We start from the raw sequence: 25,540 nt of genomic DNA on the forward strand, positions 1-25,540 counted from the left end.
ACACACCATAAAGTCTGTGAATAAATTGACTGTTTAAAACACACGCAAACTGTTGCTGATTTCCATATAGAGAGCGGCCGATAGCGTCGTCACTTTCCAGCATTTGCATAAAATCTCGACGCGTAGCTGCACACAAATGTAAATAGTAAATGAAATCACTTGGCCGCGTCGGCAGCTGAGGTTGGCTGACGATGTACACTATGATCTAGTGACGTACTCTGTGCTGCTTCGTAAGTGTTTCTGATGCTCAGCTTGTGTCGATGCAGATGGAGCCCACACTTTAACCTGCGCCCTCATGCTGCTCAACACCGACCTGCACGGACACGTACGTACTGAAGCTTTTTATTTTTTTTTTGTGTATGTTAAAACCAAAACATAAAGGCCTTCCTCTGTCAAGCAGCGGCGTTCCTCCTCCAGACGTCTCTCTCTCTCTCTCTCTCTCTCTCTCTCTCTCCCTCTCTCTCTCTCGCCTCTCTCTCTCTCTCGCCTCTCTCTCTCTCTCGCCTCTCTCTCTCTCTCTCTCTCTCTCTCTCTCTCTCTCTCTCTCTCTCTCGCCTCTCTCTCTCTCTCGCCTCTCTCTCTCTCTCTCGCCTCTCTCTCTCTCTCTCTCTCTCGCCTCTCTCCCCTCCCCGGCCTACTTTCTGACCTGTTTCTGTCTCTCTCTCCTCCTCCAATAGTCTCGTCTGTTTAGTTCTAAAAACGGGAGCAACCGTGGTTTGGCCGTCAGTAACACAATCCGTACGTCGGATGCCCCCCCCGCTTTTCCTCGAACCTCCTGCTCCACCCACGTCTGTCCCTGCTGAAAAGTGCTTCGACTGAGAATCCCTCCTCCAACTAATATCATCTCTCTCTCTCTCTCTCTCTCTCTCTCTTTGTTCACGATCTTTTGTCCTCCTTTTTCAAACCCTTCCCCTGCTAACCATATCTGGTCCCTCGGTGTGTCTCTGCCCCTGCAGGTGGTGAGTAAACTCAAGAGTACTAACACCATCCTCATTGACCTCTGCTCCGCCTCCTGCTAACCATGCCGTTAAAGTAGGGCTGTAACAAGTTACAATTCCATTTGTTCTTCATTACATCTATATCACGCCAAGTTTTATACATTTATATTACTAAAATCTATTTCAATGAGTTTAGAGGGGACATTTTTTTTTAGAATCATATGGAAATTGTTTCCTCAAGAGAATTAACACCTTTTGGGTAAGATTAAGCATATTTGAGTCTAAACTGATTTTGAAAATGTTAATTGAGAATAAAATTCTAAGAAAAGGAAACAGATTTAGCTTTAAAATGACTAATAACGTACTAACTGATAATTCATTGAAAGTTCCTACAGTTTAAAGTGTAAAGTCGGTGGTGAACTGAGCTGTGTGTCCAGTTGTGACTAAGAAAACAGCACATGGAGCAGCACACAACATTTTGGTGACGCATTTATAAAAAAAAAAAAAAGAAAATCTGTCGTTTCAAATTTTCTTTGAATAGGAAACAAGAATATTGTGTGTGTGTGTGTGTGTGTGTGTGTGTGTGTGTGTGTGTGTGTGTGTGTGTGTGTGTGTGTGTGTGTGTGTGTGTGTGTGTGTGTGTGTGTGTGTGTGTGTGTGTGTGTGTTTATGAAGTGTGAATAAAAAGCAGCAACCGCCCAAAAGAAAAGTGTGACGGCGGCGATGCATCAGGGCAGCCTCTCTCTATTTAGGTTATGAGCTTCGATTCAGACGCACAAGTGAGAATATTGACTAAGACCCGCTGTTCTCCTCCTCGAACGACGCCTCATGATTAGAGGTTTAAAACGCTGCTGAAAGGTGTGGTACATTGACGCTTGATGAGGTTTAAATAGGCCGAACCAAACAGCCCCACTGTTTCCAGCCACAGCAGCGGCTCAACATTGCCCCCCAGTGGACGGTGACGGAACCGCCGGTGTCATGCCACAAGTTTGATTACTGCTGGTCTGTGTTGATGCGAGGCTTAGCAACAGTGACTCACTCTGCTCCACACATGTGCAAAACGTCATTTGAATCACAACAGATTGTCTCTATTTCCCCTCAGAACATTGGTAAGAAGATGTCGTGTCAGCAGTTCATCAGTAATCTGGACGGCCTCAACAATGGCAAGGACTTTCCCAAAGATTTATTAAAGGTATCTACAAATTAAATGTTTGTCTTTCTCCCCTTTTAGCAACAGAATAAAGTTTGTGTTTTCAGTTCAACTAATTTGGAGAAAAAAAACAAAACAAGGATGATATTGAGCGAGTTCTCTCGTTTTCTGCAGGTCTTGTACAACTCCATCAAAAACGAGAAGCTGGAGTGGGCAGTGTGAGTATGCATTTTGTCCTGATCAAAAGGGGGAAAGTATGCAGAGTATGCAAGTTTTTTTTTTTTTCTCAAAAGCAAGCACACTTGAGGACGTGCACCTTGGGTTTATGTGAATGGGTGTTTGTGTGTGCGCAGTGAGGAGGAGGAGCTGAGGAAGAGCCTGTCGGAGCTGGTGGAGGAGCAGTGTGAGGGTGGGAGCAAGCGTGTTGCCAGGGTAACGGACGGCAGTAACCCTTTCATCGCCATTCCCATCCTCCTGAATGCCGTCACCTACAAGCACGGCGTGCTGACCCGCAAGAGCCACGCCGACTTGGACGGCAAGCGCAGTGCGTGTTTGACTCGAATCTTTTCCTTCTCGCTTTGTTCAAACAAAAAAAAACAAAAAAAAGGGTGACCTTGTGTTTCTCCTCTGTCCTGCCAGCACCGAGGGGCCGCCGCGGCTGGAAGAAGTTCTATGCGGTTCTGAAGGGGATGATTTTGTATCTCCAGAAGGTACCGCATCTCGTCCTCTGCTCTGTTGCCATAGAAACACAACCACCGCCGCAGTGCTGGGTGCTGCGCGCTGCTGTGTGCATGTGTGTGTGTGTGTGTGTGTGTGTGTGTGTGTGTGTGTGTGTGTGTGTGTGTGTGTGTGTGTGTGTGTGTGTGTGTGTGTGTGTGTGTGTGTGTGTGTGTGTGTGTGTGTGTGTGTGTGTGCATGTGGGCGTGTGATAGAGCATTAAGAAGAGAAACCAGGCAAGGTCCAGCTTTTTTGTGTTTGTCGCCCTCTGCTGTTAGGAAATCAGTTCCACATGTGATTTAATGTTCAGTTTAACGGAATCAATCATTTCTGTATTTCTCGAAAAGAAAACCCTCTTTCTTCTGGTTAATTGAATTGGGATTACACCATAATTCAGCCTCACTATGAACATCTGGGTACCAATGAGGATTCATAAATAGTTGCAGGTTGATGTGCTTGTCCCACTTGGTAGAATATTCTACAAATGCAGTTAAAGCCACAAAAAAAATGTCATTGACAAAACTGAGGATGAGAACGTGTGCAGTCTTGAATGAAGTTAGACATACAACAGTTTGACAGTATAACCTGTAATCTCAGCCTGTGTTTTGTTCCCCTGTTTGGTGCTCAGGATGAGTACAAGCCAGACACGGACATCTCAGAAGTGGACTTGAAGAACGCGGTGCGGATACATCACTCCCTCGCCACCCGAGCCACCGACTACAGCAAGAGAGCCAACGTCCTGAAGCTGAAGACCTCCGACTGGAGAGTATTCCTGCTGCACGCACCGTGAGTCAGCCCAGCCTCATTTCACGTGGACCGTTCCAAGCCGCTGAGAAACACGTGAATCGGCGGCGATGGCAAACTGCATGTTCACAAGTTCAATTTGCACAATGCAACTCGTTAAAACAAGAAAGCAGACAATGCCGCGTCATTGAAATTCCCACAAGGTTGGATTCATCTTGCCTAAAAACCCCGAAGTGTTTTGTGTGAAGGTTGGCGGATTCGTCAGGTTATATTAAAAAAAAAAAAAAAGAGCGTGAAACGCGTGATTCAGATGGTTTATGGTTGCACAGCTGTTGCTTGTTTGGACGTTCCAGGTGGTGCGTGACTCAATGCTGAGCTCAACCTTATTATCTCTGTTGCCAACAGAATTTCTCTGCTGCAAAATCTGACCTTCCCATACAGGTTTCATTGCAGAGATTTGCATGTATTTTGTGTTGATATACTTCAATGTAAAGTTAAGATAATATCATATTTTAAGGTTGTTGTTTTTTTAAATATCTCATTGGCAGTTTTGTGTTGACATGTGGTTTATCTGATAAAGTTTTCCAACTTGTTCATGCTTTCTATACAAGTTTGCGCCACAAGATGGTGTGTTTAGTCACTCGCATGATGAACATGTCTGAGGATCTGGATTTCAACACAGTAGACTTTACCCACTTCATCCGGCTTCACTTCAAAGTGGAGACACAACCCTAGAATATTTTCAGACGATGTCCCTCGAAAGTCCAGCCTGTGAATTCTCGATGCCCTCTGACGTTTTGCCGTCGCTGTATGAACCCGCCGGGATATAACTGGATGTAACTGGGTAATCTAATTCATAATGTAATGTAACTTCTGCCTCCAGGAGCGAAGAGGAGATGATGTCTTGGATCTTTCGGATAAACCTGGTGGCGGCGCTGTTCTCGGCGCCAGCCTTCCCCGCCGCCATCGGCTCCATGAAGAAATTCTGTCGGCCAATCCTGCCGTCCTCCTCCACCAGACTCAACCAGGTACACACACACGTATATGCACACACATATACACACACACACACACCAAGGACACGCACTGCATAGATGCGTGTTCCATCTTTGTAGAACCCACAAATGGAGTAAAACAGAGCTCCACTCACACACTGTTCATTGCACCAGCTACTGCACATTCATGTCCCCTCACTTTATATTTATATTAACCAGAGTTAAAAAAAAAAAACTAAGCAATTCAAAAGAAAGAAAAAAATCCCAAACAAGAAACCAGAGGTGCCAGTGGGGGAAAAACTAACTGGAAGAGCTTGCGAGCAGATATAGAGAGAAAGAAAATGGCAAATAAGCTATTCTTGCTGTATTTAATGTTGTGGAATTTAGAATAATAGTGTAGCTAATATGACCTATATATTTAAATCAAAACATATTCATCCATTTAAAAAAAAAAAAAAAAAGGTAATTTCACACATCCTATTTATGTCTTCTCATGTCTGATTGGCTGTTGGGGCCTGGGGGGGCGGGGTCTTCCGGCTTCTTTTTTTTTCTGGGCTGCCATTGGTGCAGGAGGAGCAGCTGCTGAGTCATGAGAGCAAGCTGAAGCAGATGAGCCTGGAGCTGGAGGAGCACCGAAAAAACTTGCCCTCAGCCGACCCGAAGAGCCGCGAGTGGGAGGAGTACCGGCTGAAAGAGCACTACCTCACGTATGAGGTACAGCCGACGAGGACTCCCATTTGTTGGGGGAGGGAGGTGGGGGGTGGGCTGGTTTGGTTGTCTTATTGTCGTGGCAGATTTACAGCCAAAATGAGTGCAGACGAGGACTGTCTGCTCATGTGCTATTTAGTTTGTTTTTTGTGTGTGAAGTGTTTCCGGGGAGAGCAGCAGTAGTCTGGGATCATGTCAGATTGTATTAGCAGACATACCTACAGAGACAGAAGGACACAAGTATTTAGATTCATGGTTGGAAAAGTGGCAGTGACCTTTGATGCGATGTGTTTTCTGTCTGAACCCCCCCCCCCCCCCCGTTATTTCTCTCTCTCTCTCTCTCTCTCTGAGCAGAAGACTCGGTATGAGACCTACATCAGCCTCCTGCAGGCTAAAATCCGCGCGGAGACAGACGACCTGGAGAAGATCGAGGCCAGCGTGATGGGCGGACTTTTCATGGAGGGCGGCCTGGCAGGCCGCGAGTACCACCTCCGCAAGACGCAGTCCTCGCCGTCCATCAGCCAGGCCCACGGCGGCGGCGGCCTGAACGGGAGGGCGGCGGGATGCACCGTCCCGGGACAGAGGAGCTGAGGAAAGGAGCAGGGAGGAGGATGCAACTGCCATCCAGATCCAAGCGATCTCCTTCTTAAACAACTCCTGACTGCATTTGTCCTTCCTATTTCGTGATTCGGGCTCCTCCGTTCCTCTGAAGCCGTCAAATATCCCTCCCAGAATCGATCAGGCCCCCGATCATAAGGGTTTCTGTAGAGCAATAGATGGGAGTGTGCCCTCGACGGGCCCTGCAGAACCTCACCTCTTTGAACTGTTATCATTGCACATTTAAAAAAAACGATCCTGACTGTGATCAGTATTTATAGCAACGCCATCAGTATTATTTTGAGTGAAGCGGTTGTCGGTAGTAGAACCATGATTGGGACTCTGAGCAGGAGACTTGGACTGGTCCGTCCTCTCGGTCCTCGACCTGCACTACAGGGAGAAACGTCAGCGGTGGTAGAGATGGTACTATTGTAGCATTTTGGCCTTTTCTTTTTTTTGTTTAAACTCATGTTTACACACTCAGCCGCTCACAGGTGTGGACCTACAGTTTGAGTGGAGTGCAGTGTGTTAATGCGCAGCCTGTTTTTTGATCCTGTAAACCCTCAGAAGGATAGAGTCCCATGTATAGCATATTTATTTATTTATTGAACTCTTTGAACCTTTGCTGTCCCCCACATGTCCTCCATCCCAAAGGCTTAGTGCCTTTACTTTCACTCGTCGCTCCTCGGTCGCTCAACATACAGATCCTACCAAACCATCCGAGATGTGGACAATCCAACTGGAAAGACAACGTCATGATAGTGCATATCGGACAGGAAACACTGTGCCATGTTCTGTGTCGTCCACCTTATTGCTCCTGTTACATCACAACGGAGCGATACGGAGCTGTATACGTTTGGCTGTGAGGTTTTGCGAAGGTGGAAAATGAAGGGCCGGACAGGAAAGTGTAGGCGGAAGGCATACAGTACGAGTGGGTCAGATGGTGTCTGCTGGCATGTGGAGGTATCGGAGCTGTAGGCATCAGGAAGGAGGAGCAAACGTAGCAGGGCGTTGTTATCGTGCGAAGACATTTCTGAGCATGTTCGGCGAGAAACGAGCCGACGGCCACGTTCGCACTCGCGCCATCATCCCGTCCAGATGAAAGCGTGGCCGTTCACTCTGCATTCACGCTGCTGCTCTTTTATTTATTTGTTTTTTAACACGGGCGTAAAAGATGTAAACGGATGACCTATAGGGAAGCTTTCATAGGGTACGATACTTGAGAAAATCTACAGAACAATTGCCGCCCATTGGTTTGGTAAGATCTTTAGATTCACGTTGGTTTATAAAATTTACAAAACAACCGCAACGATTCCAGGAACGGAGACGTCCTCCAATGGAGCCGCATTCATGTTTGAGCTGAACTTTCTTCAGGGTTTGTTTATTTCCAGTTGAATACGACTGTTGATGTGTGCAGCAGACAACTTCTTGACAGGTTCTTAAAGTCTGGGGGGTGTAATGGTTTTTTGATACTGTATTCATAATTTAACATTTTGCCTTGTGTGTGTGTTGGGGTTTCAAACGTTCAGGAGTACGAGCGTAATGAGGCCAATTAAAATAAGGCAAAACCACAAATGCGACCGGTACAGCAGTTTGACTTGAGATATATAGGCCAGAATCTAACCAGGAAAAGCATTAACAATAATACTAAATTATATATATATATTACTACTCGGTGTAAGGTCTGGGATTTGGTATCATTCTGAAAGTTATGTGGCATGAAATACTGAATCTCGTACCTGTTCCGTTTACATCTTTTAGTGCTCTGTTAAAAATCGCTGTTGAACAGCAGCAAATGTTTGAATCTGCATCACAATCTCGGCGCACAGTCAAACACGGAGAGAGTATCTCGCCGATATCGGCCTTCCTTGCTCACACGTTACATGGACCTACACAACGGCGGCTTTATTTCGGCCTGCTGTTTCTCCGTCCCATGAGACGGGGGTGTTTTTTTTTTGTGGGAGCGGAGCCGACGGTGGTGGAGCGTAGCAGCAGGACTGCTCCAGCTTCATGTGCTTACAGGGCCGGCAGCAAAAACAACTCGCACCCTCCGCATGGGTGAGAGGGAGGCCAGGTTTCTGAGAAGTGGAGACCGGTTTGGGTTTCTCAGTACGAGCATCTCCGCCGGCTTGAGAACGAGGCGAGATGGCTCCACGGCACGGTTATTTCCCAAAAGGAGGAAAACAGATTAAGCCTCAGGACTTTGTGTGAGGTTGTGGAGATGTGGTGGTACTGCTGTTTGTGAGCACCTTAATTGATCCCAATCCTCCTCAAACACACACACACACACACACACACACACACACACACACACACACACACACACACACACACACCCTTTCTACATAATTCCCTTATGACACAACTGTAGATCAGTAAGTTCCCTTCAGTGGCACCGAAGCATGTCGACCTGACCTCCACAGAATTTTTGACGGTGAAAACAGATTTATCTGTGGACACGTTGTCAAAGCGAGTGACGGGATCTGGGATCCCGTCCGGGAGCTGGCGGGAAACATGGAATCACAGCCGGGACTCCCGCAGCCGGATGATTCCACTGTACAGACCAAAATGCTGAAGCAGAGCTGAGTTTTCGGAGAGGCAGAAATCTTTTTTCTAAAGCTGTATTGTTAGGATAAATACCTGCTTTCTTACAGGGAGACCCCCCCCCCTCTTCTAGTCACTTTGGCTGTTGTGCTAACCCATTGTTCCCCCATGTTCTAGGGTAGGCCTGTGCTGTATCATAGAATTGTGACGAAAACAACTGTTGATTGTTATGTTTTATTTAAAGAAAAAAAAAAAGAAGACGACAACTCGGGCACTTTGATGTCAGCATTGGATCTGTCTTTTTGTTCGTTTTGTTTGTATATCTGAATTATTATTTTTTTTGACAGGATGCTCATACTATGTAAAGGACATATTTACTGAATATCTAGTCTTTGCTTCATAAAGTAAGCTTTTATACAGATAACGGTGGTTGGAATTTATTTGGACTGTGACTGTACGCGCAGGCGTGAACCCGGAGAAAAGTGAGAAGTGGGAAAAGTACAAGAGGATGATGGGGGAACTTCAAAAAACATTTTAAAAAGGTCTGAGAATCTAAATCATATTAATCAACACAGTATCTATGCAAGAAATTGTGTTTCTTAAAGAATGACTCAGTATAAAACCTTAGTGATAAAATTAGCTACATTTTATGAGCCCAGTCTGTGTGGAGAGGTTTTTGTTTATATGAGCAATCAACTTTTTTTTTTTTTTTGTCATTAATCTGTAGATTTTATAAAAGCTTTATTAGTTCCCCTTTCTTGTCATCAAGGAAAACTTATAACATTTAAAATGGAACTTTACAAACCTGGTAATATTCCAAGTTTCCAGTTTCTGGAACACCCCCATTATTCCTGGTATGTTCCAGGAGCTACATTAAAAAAAAAAAAAATTATTGATTATGTCAATTTTAAGAGAAGTCGTCTTTAATAGTTACCTTATTTAGATTTTTCCAGAGAAATTGCAACACAAACAATCAGATATGTGTTCATGTTCCCATAGCACTTTAAAAATATCATATACATGGAATTGGACACAATGTCAATGTTTACCACACTGATTGTGTTGCTGATGGGATCAAAATGGGCCTGTACAGATAGAAGAAATACTTAAAAAAAAAAAAAAAAAACATGGAGCAGGGTTTATTTCTACTATCAATCAATAATACATGTATATGCATACAGCCTTCCTTTAATGAGACCGACCCAAACTTAAAAGGCACCACCATCTTCTCCTCAGGTGATTTGCAGCATTTCACCTGCATCAGCAGTCGTGTTGGCGTTCAGCTTCAGCATCTGGAAAAACGACGTCTGGAATTTGTAAAGCCTCTTCTTTTTCGCCGGAGCTCCTCACATGTAACGTAGCACACATGGTTAGGTACAAAACCACAAATACTGAGCTGTGCTCGGAGTTTTTAGTTGCCGCAGATTGAGCCTGAGCTTTTTGACAGCACAATCTAAATATTTCATCGCCCCTTTCAGCATAATATCACTATAGACAATGTGAAGCTGAGCGGGTGAGCGAGCCTGGAAATAAGAACAAAATTGATAGGATAGATAACCTGCTCAGTTATTAACATTTTGTTTAACACGCAGAGCTCAAGCATTATTCTATAGAAATAAACAACTGTGTAGCACAGGGGCGTTAAATTCATGTCAGTTTAGCTCAATTGTATCTTGAGTGGGCCGAACCAGTAAAATAGTGCCATCATCCATCTTCTATACCGCTTATATCCTGTTCAGGGTCGCAGGGCGAGAGCGCCAACCACTGCAGCCCTCAGTGCCATGAGAACCTTTAAATTTAAAAACTTATTTGCTAAACTAAAGCAACAAGTCGAGCCTGTGCCTTTAATGAACTGTTGCATTGTTGGAGTTTTTAGTTGGAGTGATGTGAAGCTAATTAGCCTACTGAAGTAAACGTTAGTCATTTAAGCTCCTGTTGGGTTTTACTACATTGGAGATGTTTCTAATGAGTTCAGATAGATTTTGGTTCAACGACAAATATTAAAAAGCTGCAAAAAAAAAAAAAAGATGAAAAAAAAAAAGAAAATGCAAAAGACCTGCTGAATGATAGGCTATAGGACAGCGAGGTCAAAGAAATATTTTGAAGCTTCGCCAACAATTTGACGAAAACACCAGAGGAATTCCCAAAGGTAGGATTACATATTATTGAATGTATGTATTTATATAAAAAAAACCACACATTTTTCAACATTAATTCTATTCAGAAAGTAGATGTCTGGATGTTGTTGTGACACAGCAGTTTGCATAAGAGACGTGTGTATTGCTGTTTACACTGATCAGCCATAACATTATGACCGCTCACCTTTCCATCAGAACCATGAAGTTCTGCACCAGTTTGAGCTGCAGGAGCTTGTCTAGTGGCTGAAACCACAAACACCAGCTTTCAGTCCATAAGTGCATCAATAAGGATCAAATCTAGGAAACAATGTCCACCAATAAGAGCTGCAGGTTTGGACATAATCTGACCCTGCTATCTAGCATCACAATTAAACCTCTTATCAGGCTCCCCGAAATCCTTAAAACCCATTTCCCTGCTTTTCACACAACTTTAAAGGCAAAGTGCTCACTTACTGACTAATATATCCACGTAACTTCTTCATGATAGATATAAGCAGTGTTATTGACTTTACCTGTCAGTGGTCATGACGTTATGGCTGATATATTGATTTAGTTTTATTGTTATCACTGGTTTTAGGGGGGCCTCTATCATAATTTAACCATATTTATGAAATCACACACGCAACACAGAGACATAAACAATCTAGAGTGTCTCATGAACTCGTCTTTATTGTTGGGGGTCGTTTCTGCATATGCTCAAGAAGAAACATGTAAACTGCAGCAAAGAAAAAAGCTCAGTCATCCTGCAGGAAAATGTATTTCCTGTAAACAACACTACGCCATTTGTTTCTTAAAATATAAATATGCAAAATACAATATGACCTCATTCATGGTAGTTTTCTCCACGGACAACATTAATTCAGTAGCATTTATTAAAATGTGTGGCTTTAAATATTTTGGCAAAATGATGCAGCAGAAGCACTGATCCGACTTATAAAATCCAGCATTTCTTTTTTTCTCAATAATACATGTGCAGTTTGGTTTATTTATGATATTTAAGCTTCCTGGAGCCAAGATGACCTCAACAGCTGTTTCACTCCTAACTTTTATTAAATTTCTTTACTTTGTCTTCAGGTCTGATGTTATCAAATCTGTCCTGACTCATTTGCTCTGGTTTTAGATTTTCTGCGTACGCGCAACCCTCCATTTGTCGGAAACACTGGCTGATGTGTGTCTAATTCACTTCATGCTGCATGACTGGGAAGTTGGAAAAGTTACAATTCTCCGTTGTTCTCTGCTGGCAAAGTGGGAACTTGTTTCGAGCTCCCAGAAGCTCCTATGAGCGCCTATGCAAGAAGTAAAATTTCCCATTGAAGTATTCTATAATAAAGAAACTTTATTTAAACAGTGTGACTTTGTCAATAAGTAGCTACCAAAAAAAAAAAAGTATTTTCTATGTATTAATTATACTGACTTTGCAGGAGCAAGTTTTTGTAAATGCTCTCCAGCTGGTAAATGGGACTTCCCTGATTGGGAACTTCACTAGTTCCCAGCTGTAACATCAGTGCAGCTCCAACTGTGTTCAAAGGCATATTTCTGATTTTGAGGCGTTTCAGTAACTTCAGCTAGTGAGATTACTTTAGTCTGATGTGATTTTCACTCCCTCTGCACTGGAATTATTTCAGTTTGAGGAGGTTCAGACTGTAAAGACATGGTTTCTTTTAAAAGCCGGCTGCCTACCATCAGCGCTTAATATGTGCATTGTTTTTTAAAAGGGCCACTCCAGCCATGAGTCATCATGGATCCTGGCATCCCACTGGTTGTGAGGTTTTGTTCGCAGTGGTGGAGAATTTAATGTGAGGATCCATCAGTTTGATTGCTTCTGGTGCAGTGACCTGTTGCTGGCTGCGGAGAGAAAAAAAAGCCTCACCTGGGTGATAATAGTTAATGCCTCTCTGTCAACACTGTGTCCTCCTCCCTGCTGCTGCAACAATCTGCCACTCTACCTTGGATTCCACCACATGAAAGTATGAGGCAGATGTCTGCAGCTCCCTTTAAAAAAAACAACAAAACAACAACAACAAAATAACAACTCAGCGTGCAGAAATCACATGAGCCAAATGATCTGCAGCTCCGCCAGCCCCATGCCCCCCCCCCGGCCAACTTCACGGGACGCGCTGGTGTAGTGGTGACTGCTCTCACAAAGCCCCAGTTCAAAAACACGAATTCAACAGCATCACTTCGTAGATCGAGGAAAGAGTGGGAAACATCACAGCCGTATCCCTCCGCCGCACAGCCGAAGCCAATAAGAGCTTCACTTTCAATCACTATCTTGTACGATCGTTGCCGTCAAACAGCAACGAACAAATGAGTCGTATTTGCTCTAGTGTGAGTAATAATCACTGAGCCTCATGCTGCTATAGTCTGACATTTTCTAACAACCGGAGCCGACTTGTGAGTCATCAAACCTACAGAACCATTCAGTTCTGCTCCTGGGCCGACAGCCTACGTGATGATTTCTACATGATCTGAAATGTCTAAGGGCTGATTGTATGTTATCGATTGTTGATTGTTAGTATTTGTATCAGTGGGGTCATCTTTAGGACCAGTGCAGATGACTCTTCGTTTGCCGTTATCATGCCAAAATCTAATCGATTGGTCCATGGATGATTACAAATCATCCCTGGAAATCTCGTGCAATTCGGGTGAGTGGTTTCTGCGAAAAGTTAGTAAAATACATACATAACAAACCAATAACTAAATAATAAGTAACCTTCTCGCAAAACAATGAGTTCATGAAGAAAATGTTTAATTTCTTTTTGCATGTTTTTCCAAAAATCTGTCATCACTAACCCAAACTTTAAGAGAAATTGTGCAATCTATCATCTGATCCTTCAGTTTCTCTTCATTGTGCAAGAGCCTGTCGCCTCACCAAACAGTTTCTGCAGCCTTCAGCGAGCATGTTTGACTAACTCACGCTCACTGTATGACTCACATGAAGGACAGACAACTTAGATCATTGTAAAAGCTGCAGAAAATGTTAATTCTCACGACCAGAGAGCTAAATCATGAGTGATCACATCTACTTCGGAGTATTTCTGAGAATTCTGGTGGCTTATTTAATGAAAAAGAGATTATATGTTGACTTGCATGCATTTGATATGTCAGTTAATGCAGTGATCTTCAATTGACACCTTGTATGAATGTGTTCGAAATGATAACTTAAACTGTTCGTTCAAACGTTCTGGGAATTGACTTCATTTATGGACAAGGTGATCCCATGTAGTCCATTTCTTCCTTCAATGGCAGCGTTATCTGGTTCTCAGTGCTTAGCAAGCACTCACTGCTACATCGTGACGAATGAGGAACTTTATGATAAAAGTTCAAAAACCCTCTTTGAGATTTAGAAAGTTTGGCCACTTTACAGGTAACGCTGTCATTGGATGCCCTTTATTTCTTTATTTTAGCTTAGTGTTGTTTCATGTGGAGACACTTGTTGCACAGGACGTGTGGAATGACATTTTATTGCACGATTAGTCATTTTTCAGACAACATAGCTTCAACCCAACCCTTCCCCGACAGCCACGTACAAAACAGCACAACTTCAGTTGTAGTTTCTTGCCATCAACGGAAATTTAATAAGGTAGTGAGAGTACATAACAGAAAGTAATGAAGTGTAAGGACGCGAGTTATGATGATGTTGAGATGTATAGGATGAGCTCGATGTCAAAGCCAAAGTAAGCACCATCGTCATGTAGTCAGGAAAGGCCGTATTTCAGTAAGAAATAGTTCTAGGATGGGTGAGGAAAGATCAAACATGATACAAGAGGGTCGTTATCACAGTTTTCAGACATTTTACCAACTAAAAATAAAGAACAATATCGGTGTAGCACTACTTTATCATGCAATTTACTTTAGTAAACCTTCTGACACACAGACAAAATATACTTCAATAAGTAGAACTCAATACATCTCTGTCCAGCAATAGTCACAAAGCCTGTAGTTTATACTCTTTAAATGTGAGATCCCTATCAAAAATAATATGCAGATTTTTATTTTTCTTAATATATCTAAAGTGCAAGTATTTATCCATTTTTATTCAATGCTTTCTGTAAGTATAAAATACAAAGGAAAAAAACAGCAATATGTTTTTCCTGTTTACATGTTATATTTTTCTGAAAGGAGGAGCATCATATATAACAAACCATATATATATTTATATATACACACACACGCACGCCACAGATAAAATATTTTTTTTTCTTTTTTTTTTGAAAGGTACAACATATTATCTCATATGGGGGATGGTAAAGGGATCGAGACCAAACGGTGACATGGGATATGTTCATTGTGCATTGACCCCCACCCCTTAGAAATCCGGGATCCATTTCACAACATCTCCACATCTGGAAAGAGCATCTTCAGAGCGTATACACGACAGTAGCCTATACAGTCTATGAAACCCGATGGACCCTGCGGCTCGGTGTGCAAAACGGAAACCAAGCTCCTCGGTTGGTTCGGTGACGAGTCGTACGGTGCTCAGCTTTGACCAGAGGCTAAAACCCCCGAGACTCAATGGAACGACCGCGGGACTCAAACCAGGAAACGGAGCGTGTTTTTTTTTTTTTGGGAGGGCGGGGGGGGCGGTGGTTCTGGAAATGCTGCTATGGAAGTTCAGCCTGTCTTTCAGTTGATGCCCGGAATGAGATTTTGGTAGAGGCGGGGGTAGGGAGGGACGGGGACGTGTGGGGGGAGGGGGGTGAGCCGCCACCCACGTTTTCAGTCTTGGAAGTTTGCCTCAAGCGAGCGGCGTACATGTGGCTGTTTGTATGCTGTCAGGAAACACGGACTATCATCACAGAGCACCTAACAGCCGGAGCCATCCTAGCAATCTGAAAACACGAATAACAACAAAAAAAAAAAAAACATTTTAGGTTTCAGCTATCTCTGCGATTCAAAGCTTTACTGGAGAACCAGCATGGCCGCCTTAAATAAACAGGCGATTCAACAAGGTGCTTAAGCTAATCGACTTTTTTTTCTTCACGTTTGTGCAACTTGGCAAGGCATCAATCTCACTCGGCTACGACAAAAGTGCCAAAGTCTTCGCGCCTCGTGAACACGTTCAAGAAATTTGCACCTCATCGACACAAACGTCCCAAAACCTGCCACGAACCCTCGTCATTGAGCCTTCGACATGTGGCACTCGTCCGCAGCTTCTGCACTCCTTTTAATCGCGTCGCCGTACAGAACTAAACTTTTGACCCACACTTCCCTCAGAGCTGTACAAAACTTGTGCAACACAGCGAAAGAAGTAAAAGTTGTCTCCGATGCGTGGAACAACCAATGGGAGATGTGTGTGTGTCCCACCAGCCTTGACTTGTCGCAGCCCAGTGAGATACTGGCTTGTTATTTCAAGTTTAAAACTCTGTTTAAATATCTGTGCAAGCGCGTTCAGCTTCTTAGCTGACTGAACGTTGCAAGGAATTTTTCAATCGGTTTCGCCGGCTCGTTGTTTAACAGTGACGCCACCGCTGCTGCACTTTTGTGCCGGGAATGCTCTGGTCACCAGAAGTTTGAACAATGAAGCCAACAGAAGCGGGACACGTGGACACTGCAGCTGGAGACAGACGGAAGGCAGCCTAACGTCAGGACGAAGGGGGCAGGCGGAGGAAGGGGATTGCTACGATGGCTACCGCTGTATAATAAATCAAAACGTTATTCACAAGAGGTGCCGATGGCTTTGGCGCACCACGGCACAGCTCGAACGCCACCGGCACAAAACAGGAAACAGGAAACAGGAGAAGAAGAAGAAGAAGAAGAAGAAGAAAAAAAAAAAACAACCTCAGTCTAACATTTTGCATTTTGAGTCCTTTAGATGAATGACCATGTGATGTGACTGCAAGGTCACTCCTCCAGGTGTTTTTGCTGGGTGAGCTCTCGTAACGTGTGGAATCAGATTTGATCACAGATTTTTGTCAGCAACACACACACACACACACACACCATCCAACCCCACTTCCTTCGTAACCCCCGACAGAGATGTGACCCAGAACAGGGGAGTCACGTTTCACGACAGGACCGACTCTCGCGACAAAACACACCCGGCCCCGTAGCACCTGGCGAACTGCAACCAAGCAAGACAACACGTCTTTAAAAAACAAAAAAAACAAAAAAAGTGCGTTTCACAGAGTGAGGCAACCACAAAGTGAACTCAGTGAGCAGGTTCAAGCTCTTCTTATATTTTGGCCCGAGAGAAGGACAGGAGGAGTGTTGTGTTTCCAGTCTTTGTGCAGCTCAAACACTTTGTGGGGGGGGGGGGGGAGTGCTGCATCACCACTCAGAGAGTCTGCGCTCACGCTGAACCCAAGATGAACTCAGGTTGACCTCGGATGTGCTTTGCCGGGCACATAGTCATAGGTGGCGTGTGTGTTCAATAGAAATGGGCTCGTTGAAATTCACGGGGCGGCCGCGGAGGAATTACAGTCAGCTCTGCGAAGAGAGGAAGATTTCCCGTGCTCCTTTGAAAGCAGAGGAGAAAGTCCTCAGCGGGTCCTACAGCTGGGTCGGGGGTGTGCGGTAGGCTGCTGGTTGCTTCAGTCCTCCTTACAGTGCAGTGCCAGGCTTTATCGGGCCTTTCACTGTCACTCAGAGACCAACGCAACCCCCCCCCCAAAAAAACCCCCAATCCTACACTTGTTGCCCAAGAGCATGTTGAATCCAGGACCCTTCCAGCCTGGGTGTGCTCTCCACTGCTCCACCTCCTCCTACGTGTCCCGCTCGACCCCCCTGCTGGAGCCACGTTCGCCACTTCCACCCAGCTGAGGCCTCTAAAGCTGCAATCCAGCCTGTCTGCATTTCCCCCGCCAACTCGGCACAGCACGCCGACAACATCTGCCACCAGGTTCTGTCCCAATCCCCTCTTATAGCTTTGAATCAACCTGAGTGGTGAATGGAGCTCTGAAAGCACTCTGATTGGAAAGCACAACTTCAGCACAAGACTAAAGGTCAGCCGGGTCGCAACCGAGGACTGGACCGGGTCTCCCATCAAGATGTACACACACAACTTTTACTGCACAGACAGCAAGTCAAGGCCCAACCCCACCCCCATCTCTCTCTCTCTCCAGGCTTTGAAGACCAAGCTGGAAAAAAAAAAAAAAAGATGGGAGACTGCCCACATCAGAGAGAAAAGGACTGCGGCCCTCATTGTGAAAACAACAACAAAACCCTCTGCCCTCTGGGTCTGCCGCGGCCGATCACTATCACTGAGCTCAAGTGAGGCCACAGCAAAGCCAAAGTTAAATCCTCGTTCACCTGTCCCGTGATGGACGGTCCCTGGGGGAGACGGAGGGGTCGCACTCAGGCTCCAAACAATCGGTTTCCTGGCTTCTAGTGACAGGAGGCCTTGTGCTGTTGTAGACAGCATTCAAAATACTTTAGAGGCCTCCCAAACACTCAGATAGCAACAAGAGGCCTCAACAGGGGGAGTCTGTGTGTGTGTGTGTGTGTGTGTGTGTGTGTGTGTGTGTGTGTGTGTGTGTGTGTGTGTGTGTGTGTGTGTGTGTGTGTGTGTGTGTGTGCGTGTGCGTGCGTGTGTGTGTGTCACCCACCCCTGGACACAAGCACCAAGATACTATTCAACTTTAGTGTAGGCCACTGCAGAGGGGGCTGACATGGAGACAGTCAAGGGTGTGTGTGTGTGTGTGTGTGTGTGTGTGTGTTTGTGTTGGGGGGGGGGTTTAAAAAGGGGAAAGAGTATTTTTCTGGGGTGACTCAGCAGGGGACACGTAAAAACACCCGAACTAGTCTACGCGCACTGATAGACGGACAAGGCAGCCTACTGGTTTACAGAATGTGACAGGAAGAAAAAAAACACCTCACTACTAGTCCCACTTGTTTGTTTTTTTTTTCTTTTTTAACTTTTGAGCAAGTGCTTGAGAAGAAAAGCCTTCACATTTCAGAAAAATAATGCAGATGCATTGACCTCATCATCATGCTTTCAAATATCTACTGATCACATAGCCTGTACATTTTTTTGTATTTTTAGTCTATACACGTGATACAATGCCAACCGTTGGCACGTACACAATATTGCACACTAATATGAAACGTCCTACACTCGTCAGTGGCTTCGTCTCTGGCTGGGAGGGAGAAACCTGACGTGGTTCGGACAAGAAAATGTGGAGAAAATAACTTGACAGGGGGAAGGGAGGGGGGGGCAAAAAAAAAAAAAAGAGCATTAAAGAGTAACAATAATGCAAAAGTGACATAATCTGAGCGGCGAGGCCCCTGAGGAGCGATGAAGGGGCTGTAGCACCATAAAGAGATAGATACTGCCTTGGCCCTGCACTGATGGGCCTCTACATCCACTGGGCTGCCCTCGCACTGCCTGCATGGGACCGGCTGGCTGACTGCCTGGCTCTCCAACAGCATCCATCTCAGCTCTGACAAAATAGCCTCATCCAGCCGCTCCAGATTTGTTTTTCTTCTTGTAGTTTTTTTTTTTTTTTTTCCTATAGCTTTTCATTTTCAACAACACGGTGCACAAAGCCACTCGAAACATCTCCAGTTTTTCATCTACAAACCAGGCAGCACATCCCGGGTCTTTCCCCTCTCCCAAGGAGACACCGCCAGGGGTGCTGCTAGGGGTTTCTGAGCTCCAGGTGAGCCTACCCCCAAATTCCCCCCCACCACCCCCCCCACCCCCAACTCCCACAGCTGGTCCCCACAGGCTCCCAGCAGCCTCCTCAGCTTACTTTTGGTGTTGCCACGCATGCTCCATGCACTTCAGGGGTGGGAATCCCACGGCCCCCCCGGTGAGTATAGATTTCTGCCTACATAACAGCACTCGTAAATGAAAACGTACAGCGGTCGAGGTCACAGACCAATCCACGTGAGAACACGTAAACGAGTGGAGTGTATAAGGCACGGGTCGTAATGACGTCAAGAGAGGATGCGTTGCCTCGTGTCATTTTTTTTTTTTTTTGTCGGTTTTTTTTTTTAGTTTAGTTTTGTTTCCGGCGCCTCGCGCTCCCACAAATGGACCATAACTTTTTAGTTGCATCCCACACCCCACCCTCCCCGGAGGAAAAACAACAACAAAGTAACAAAGGGAAAAACAAAAACAAAAACAAACAAACAAAAAAAAACGTCCCCACAGAAAACGTGGGTATCTTAATAAGGATCATTTTTACAGCTGATTCACAAAATCATAATTAGTACATCTAAGTTAGCACTTTTTTCATTTAGGTTTATATGGACATGGTGCAAGAGGGTTGATATTCAATAGAGTAGCTGGGAGACGGATTCATCCCATTTGTTTGAGGAGCACAAAATAGGCTATTTAGTTTTTGTGTCTCAACCTTTTCACAATGGCATGATAGAGATGCTTTCATTAGCCAACTACGTTTTTTTTTTTTTTAGGTCAAATTAAAGACTACAGCCTACTTTGCCAATGACTTCTTTTCCAAGACACGAGCCTACACGCATGCTGACAGGTGTTTACAGGCCTGTGGTTTCACGTTCTACAATTCATACACTTTTAGAGCGCTTTCATATTTATTCTGCGTACCTTTATAATAAACTATACATCTGGTATCAGATTTTGGTTTCATTAAACTCCATAATATATTCTCTTTGTGCTGATGTCAAATATTGGTTCTACATGAAGACCGACACTTCCATATAATAGACCTCTGGTTTTGTTTCGAATAAATCTTAGTATATTACCAGTTTGAAAACATTAAAACATTATTTCTTTTCTTTTTTTAAAATCTTCATCTCTTTCTCGAAATAGCTGTGATGTGTGCAAAATCTTGTCATTGATAGAGATATAAACACTCTGTTCATTGTCATTTAAATCAAGTAGGAAACAGTTCATATCTTACAGTTCAATCCTTGATAGCAGCGGCTTACTGTTACATGGTGGTAAGTGGGGTGACATCCAGTAAAATGAGCGAGGGGACAGCAGAGCTGCTGCCATGTCTGTGGAGGTTGTGTGTGTGTGTGTGTGTGTGTGTGTGTGTGTGTGTGTGTGTGTGTGTGTGTGTGTGTGTGTGTGTGTGTGTGTGTGTGTGTGTGTGTGTGTGTGTGTGTGTGTGTGCGTGCGTGCGTGTGCGTGTGTGTGTGGGGTGATTCCCTTGGAAATTCTTTCTTTCTTTCTCTCTTTCGTTCTATTTTACAGTTTGAAGTCAGAGTTCTGGCTCGTCTCGGGTCGTTTCACGATCAAGTCAGTCGTCGTCTGCGTCGTCTCCGCCGTGCGGGCCCTCGGGGAGCAGTTCGGAGGCCCGCTTCTCTCTACTCCGCTCCTGGATCTTCCTCATCTCGTCCGCGTATTTACAGAAGGTGTTGCCGAATTTGGACCACACTTTGCAGGGAACCGTGATGGAGTTCCGGTACGTGGGCTTCACCTCGCTCACCCGCATGAACACCCCGTACTTGTTGGAGCCCACGTCGAAGAAGAAGCGCTTGTTGTCGACCGTGAGCGAGGTGCCCTCCGGGAGCTCCGCCGGCTCCTCGTCCACGCCGTAGTCGTCGATGAGTTTGGCCAGCGCGTCGCGGAACTCGATGAGCCCCTGCGCCGGCAGAGCGATGGTCTGGCCTTGCGCGCTTCCCAATCCGGGCCCCCGATTAACGGTCTGCCGGATCCTCAGGAACCGCCCCCTCTGGTTCTCTTTCAGATCCATGTAATATTTCCGATTCTCCCGCACCAGGAATTCGCTCTTGAGCGCCCGCCGCGGCTCATCCTGCACCATGTCCGGGTTGGACGGGCCCAGCTGGGCGTAATGTTCGATAAAGTCCCCGAGGTAGTCGCGGAACTCCACGGCGACCGACATGGAGAGAGTGAGGCGGCTCTTGTTTCCCCCAGCGCCGACCTCGGCTATCTTTAGGAAGCGGCCTTTCACATTCTGCTTCACGTCAAGGTAGAAGCGCTTGTTCTGGATGTCGACGCGCTTGGACGCGAGCTCCTCGGTGTCGTGCTGCAGCCGGGACATGGCGCCCATCGCGCCCGGGGGCAGCGAGCCGGGGCCTGCGGTGGGCCCACCGTGGTCACTGCCACTGTCTCTGTCCGCCATGATGCTGCCTCCCTGCTTTACCTTCCACCGTCTCCCTCTGCCTGCCTTGCTGCTGCTGCAACCTCGACTGCCCGTCAAACCGCTCCGCCGCTCTATCGCGAGACGAGAGCGCGAGGCGCAGGGCTGGGGAAAAAAAGAAAAAAAGAAAAAGAATGAAAGTAACTGTAGCCGGAGACACTGTAGTACTTGGAGCGCGCTGCGTTCAAGACTCCACACGCGTTCCTGCAGCGTTTCGCATCGTTTTTTTTGTTTTTTTTTACCCAGTGCCCGCGATGTGGAAGTGAAAGTTTACCCCCGCCCGCATGAGCCTGAAGCACTGCACCAATAACACCCAGAGATCTAGATAGATGGATGAATGCATGGATTGATGCATGAATGGATGGCTGAATGAATTCATCTCTCTATATGGAACTGTATATCTATATTATATATAGATATATAGTTGTTGTTTTTTTTCTCCTCTCAAAAACAAGCTTGTCTTTCCTGTGTCTGGAACATGAAACAGTCCACCTGGCGCAGGGTTCGGGGTGTCTCAGCACCTTGGAGAGTTATTTTGGACCTTCAGCACCTCGGACAGCGAACCCGCGGAAGAAGAGGCGGGACGGATCTGAAGGGAGATTTTTTTTTTATGAATGGAACAACAGTCTGGGGGGGCTGAAGGGGGTGAAGGGCTGAACCATCATGAATCATTAGCCTCTGATTGAACTTCCCTGGTTGGCACCTGATTCTCACTGGGAGCCTTTCACTGTTTTTATCAGTGCAACGTGGCGAAAAGACAACAGGCAGAAAAAAGAAACATCTATCTATCTATCTATCTATCTATCTATCTATCTATCTATCTATCTATCTATCTATCTATCTATCTATCTATCTATCTATCTATCTATCTATCTATCTGTCTATCTGTCTATCTGTCTGTCTGTCTGTCTGTCTGTCTGTCTGTCTGTCTGTCTATCTATCTATCTATCTATCTATCCATCTATCCATCTATCTATCTATTAAAAATGTATTAAATTAAAAACATTTTATTCATTATTGTCCAGTTTCTTCAAAACTAACAATTCTAAGGAAAATTAGGAGTAAATGACATGCACGTGCATGTGCGTGTGTGTCCTGTCATATATTATAGTGCACTGTTTGACATTTTGTACAACATCCAAGTTAGCTAATAGTAACTTAGGTAATAACAAGTATGGTACAAATATTTTTTTAGAAATCCAGTCAGGTTTTTTCTTCAATTGTTTAGAATAGAATAGAATAGAATAGAATAGAATAGAATAGAATAGGATAGAATAGAATAGAATAGAATCATTGGGTTTTTCTCTTTTCTCTGTTAAAAGCACCTAGAAATGACTGTGTTGTATTTGGTGCTTGCATTCGAATTGAATTGAATTGAATTGAATTGAATTGAATTGAATTGAATTGAATTGAATTGAATTGAATTCAATTCAATTCAATTCAATTCAATTCAATTCAATTCAATTCAATCAGTCATCAGGTGATGTCCACTGATCATCGGGTGTTCAGTGGACAATAACATGTACAAGATTCAACGGTGACTAATCTAAGAGTGGAAGAATGGAATTGATGGAAAAATACAATGAAAACTATTTTACTGTGGTGGAATGAGTCTGTGGCTGTGTTAGAACCAGGATGGACCTCAGTTTGGATCGGATCCTTCTCTCTGACGGCCTGTACAGATTCCATCTCCACCCCGCCGTGCCGCTGACCTTTCTAATTAGTTTGAATTTTAACATAGAAGTTACTGTTTTTGGTCAGTCTAATGCTATATAATTTTTTTTCATGATAAAATTGACTGTTCAGGGTGTTTATTTACTCTTACTTCAAAGTGTTGAATTCTTTAAAGACTACATATATCCCTAAATCATACAATGGCATTGGACGTTTCAAGAACCGAGAATAAAGGGGGTCATCCGATGTGTCAAACTAATAAGCATATTTTAAAGCAACATGTAGACAAATCCATCCTTCTATTTTCTGCACCTCCTTTCTACAGTTAAGGGTCGTGGGGTGCTGGAGCTCATTCCAGATAACAGTGGGTAATAATGGCTGTATAGGGAAGGCAACTGCATTTATAGAGCACCATTCAGAGACAAGGAAATCCCCTGCGCTTTACAAAGAAATGAATGAAATACAATAAAACAAAGCAATTAAAAACTTTAATCCTAAACTTTTAAGATTTCAAAATACATTTTTAAAACAGTGATGAAGAGACACATAAAGCTGAAAACTGTGTCTGTATTTATTTATTGTGCAGGAAACATATCATGTGTACATTTTGGATTGTCTAGCAAAAAGAAGTTGTTTCAACACTTGATGCCGGGAGTTTCAAAAATGTTCTAAAACTTCAGTTTTTGGTTCATTGAGCAAATACTTTGCAGTGTGGCATTAATAAAATAAATAGAAGCCTACATGGGATTATTACAATAAAAACATGTGTATTCCTATCACTCAATGATCTTGAAAAGAAATAGTTTTTAAAGCTTGAAGTTAAATATCAACATTAAATGATATCAACAGTGATTAAGAATAACCAGTTAGTTTTGCAGGTATTTCTGCTGATGTCTTCATGGACCTGGAGGAGAAAATACTTGGGAACTATTGAACGATGTAAAACAACCTTTCATGGAGCCCTTCATCAAACCATTTCAGTCTTTATCAGAACAGTTGAAAAGTATTATTAGCAAACTATCTGACAAGCTTTTAGAAACATTACCTGTCCCTCATTGTTACTTTATCATGGATTAAAATGATGTATATGTCTTCAGTTCAACATCTCTGTTGTGATTGCCGTTATTCACTGCCATAATCATGACAGGCCTTCACACTTCAGACTTTTATTTTTGTCAAAGCATCTGTCACCTGCACGCACACACGAGCCACCTCACACTGAAGTCTTCAGTTTACACATTGACAGGGATGCATGCAGAGAGGAGGGAGGTATGTATGGCTGCAGCCTGGACTGTGGCCTGCAGTGTGTGTCAGCCAGCATGTGATTTGTCCCGTTGGGACCAACCATTAAGGCCATCGAACCTTTCAGCACCATGGACAGAGCCTCCTGCTCCCTGACGTGACCCTGCTGCTCGTGGATGACTGGATGAGACCGTGATGGACGCGCGTCCTCTGAGGAAATTGACTCCTGTACATTTCCTTTATCATCCCACTCATCTACGGTTGAAAGACAAAAGGACTGCCCGTGTGTCCCCAGAGTAATGACATCATATTTTATCCCGTCTCAGAGTGGACAATCGCCGGCTTCCTGACCTCTAACGAAGGGCGCACAGCTCCTGACAGGGAGGGAAAAGGCAAAAATCTTATGAATGGTTTTGGTCTGATGGGGGGGGGGGGGGGGGGGGGACGTGATGGAGAGATGGGGCAGGGACTGGGAGGAGATACTTGTAGTCAATGTAAAAAAAAAAAAAAGTCAGCAGATTGTGCAAAGATGTAATTTCATTGGTGTTTGATGAAAAAAAAAAAAGTGCAATTCGCTGTAGCTGAGCTGGAGTGGCAACATCTTGAGGCAGAACCTTCCCCCTCCACGAAACCCGCAGTTTGTGGTAACTGTTGCTACCACGTGTTGCCACAGTGTCTTAAAGTGTGCAGTGACATTAGTGAGCTGCAATCATTTTCATAACTGTGGAGAATGTCAGGTTTTGGGTGTGCGCTCTGACAGCGGGGCGGATGTGTGTGTGTCTGTGTGTGTCTGTGTGTGTCTGTGTGTGTGTATGTGTGTGTGAGGACGTTTATAGCCCAAGTCTCCAAACTCGCCCATTGCTCAGGAATCCATTGAGAGAATTTCGCAGCGTTAGTCATCGCAACAGCTATCCGCAGTGTGTGTGTGTGTAGCAGTCGCCTATAGCCTCTCTTGCACCTCTTGCACAGGAGATCCACAGTGGGCGCCGCGCGCAGGGGTTTGGCTACAGACGCACTCCGGGCTGCTGCGTGTCGCTGCCTCGCGTGATTTTCTCGCGCTCCC

The 25,540-nt window shown here is 44.6% G+C and overlaps 2 protein-coding genes across 2 annotated transcripts in view; one reads left to right on the forward strand and one right to left on the reverse strand.

Moving 5' to 3' along the window:
• Positions 1-8,815, forward strand: part of psd2 (pleckstrin and Sec7 domain containing 2) — a 39,111-nt gene extending 30,296 nt beyond the window's left edge. Inside the window, exons 7-15 of the mRNA XM_080502118.1 lie at positions 267-325; positions 2,041-2,130; positions 2,263-2,306; positions 2,442-2,632; positions 2,728-2,798; positions 3,434-3,591; positions 4,433-4,577; positions 5,115-5,258; positions 5,607-8,815. Coding sequence (XP_080358244.1) covers positions 267-325; positions 2,041-2,130; positions 2,263-2,306; positions 2,442-2,632; positions 2,728-2,798; positions 3,434-3,591; positions 4,433-4,577; positions 5,115-5,258; positions 5,607-5,843 — 1,139 coding nt within the window. The 3' untranslated portion in view covers positions 5,844-8,815. The remainder of the gene's footprint in view (positions 1-266; positions 326-2,040; positions 2,131-2,262; positions 2,307-2,441; positions 2,633-2,727; positions 2,799-3,433; positions 3,592-4,432; positions 4,578-5,114; positions 5,259-5,606) is intronic.
• A 10,741-nt stretch (positions 8,816-19,556) lies between these two features.
• On the reverse strand, positions 19,557-21,610 carry purab (purine-rich element binding protein Ab). The gene has a single exon (XM_080502323.1). The coding sequence runs from the start codon at positions 21,541-21,543 to the stop codon at positions 20,698-20,700; it is 846 nt and encodes a 281-aa protein (XP_080358449.1). The 5' UTR covers positions 21,544-21,610; the 3' UTR covers positions 19,557-20,697.
• Between the last annotated feature and the right edge of the window lie 3,930 nt (positions 21,611-25,540).

The sequence above is a fragment of the Blennius ocellaris genome, assembly GCF_963422515.1.
Source record: "Blennius ocellaris genome assembly, chromosome: 9".
Lineage (NCBI taxonomy): Eukaryota > Metazoa > Chordata > Actinopteri > Blenniiformes > Blenniidae > Blennius > Blennius ocellaris.

Excerpts from the sequence above, each read along its gene's own strand:
- purab (XM_080502323.1), bottom strand. The coding sequence starts at position 21,543 with ATGGCGGACAGAGACAGTGGCAGTGACCACGGTGGGCCCACCGCAGGC.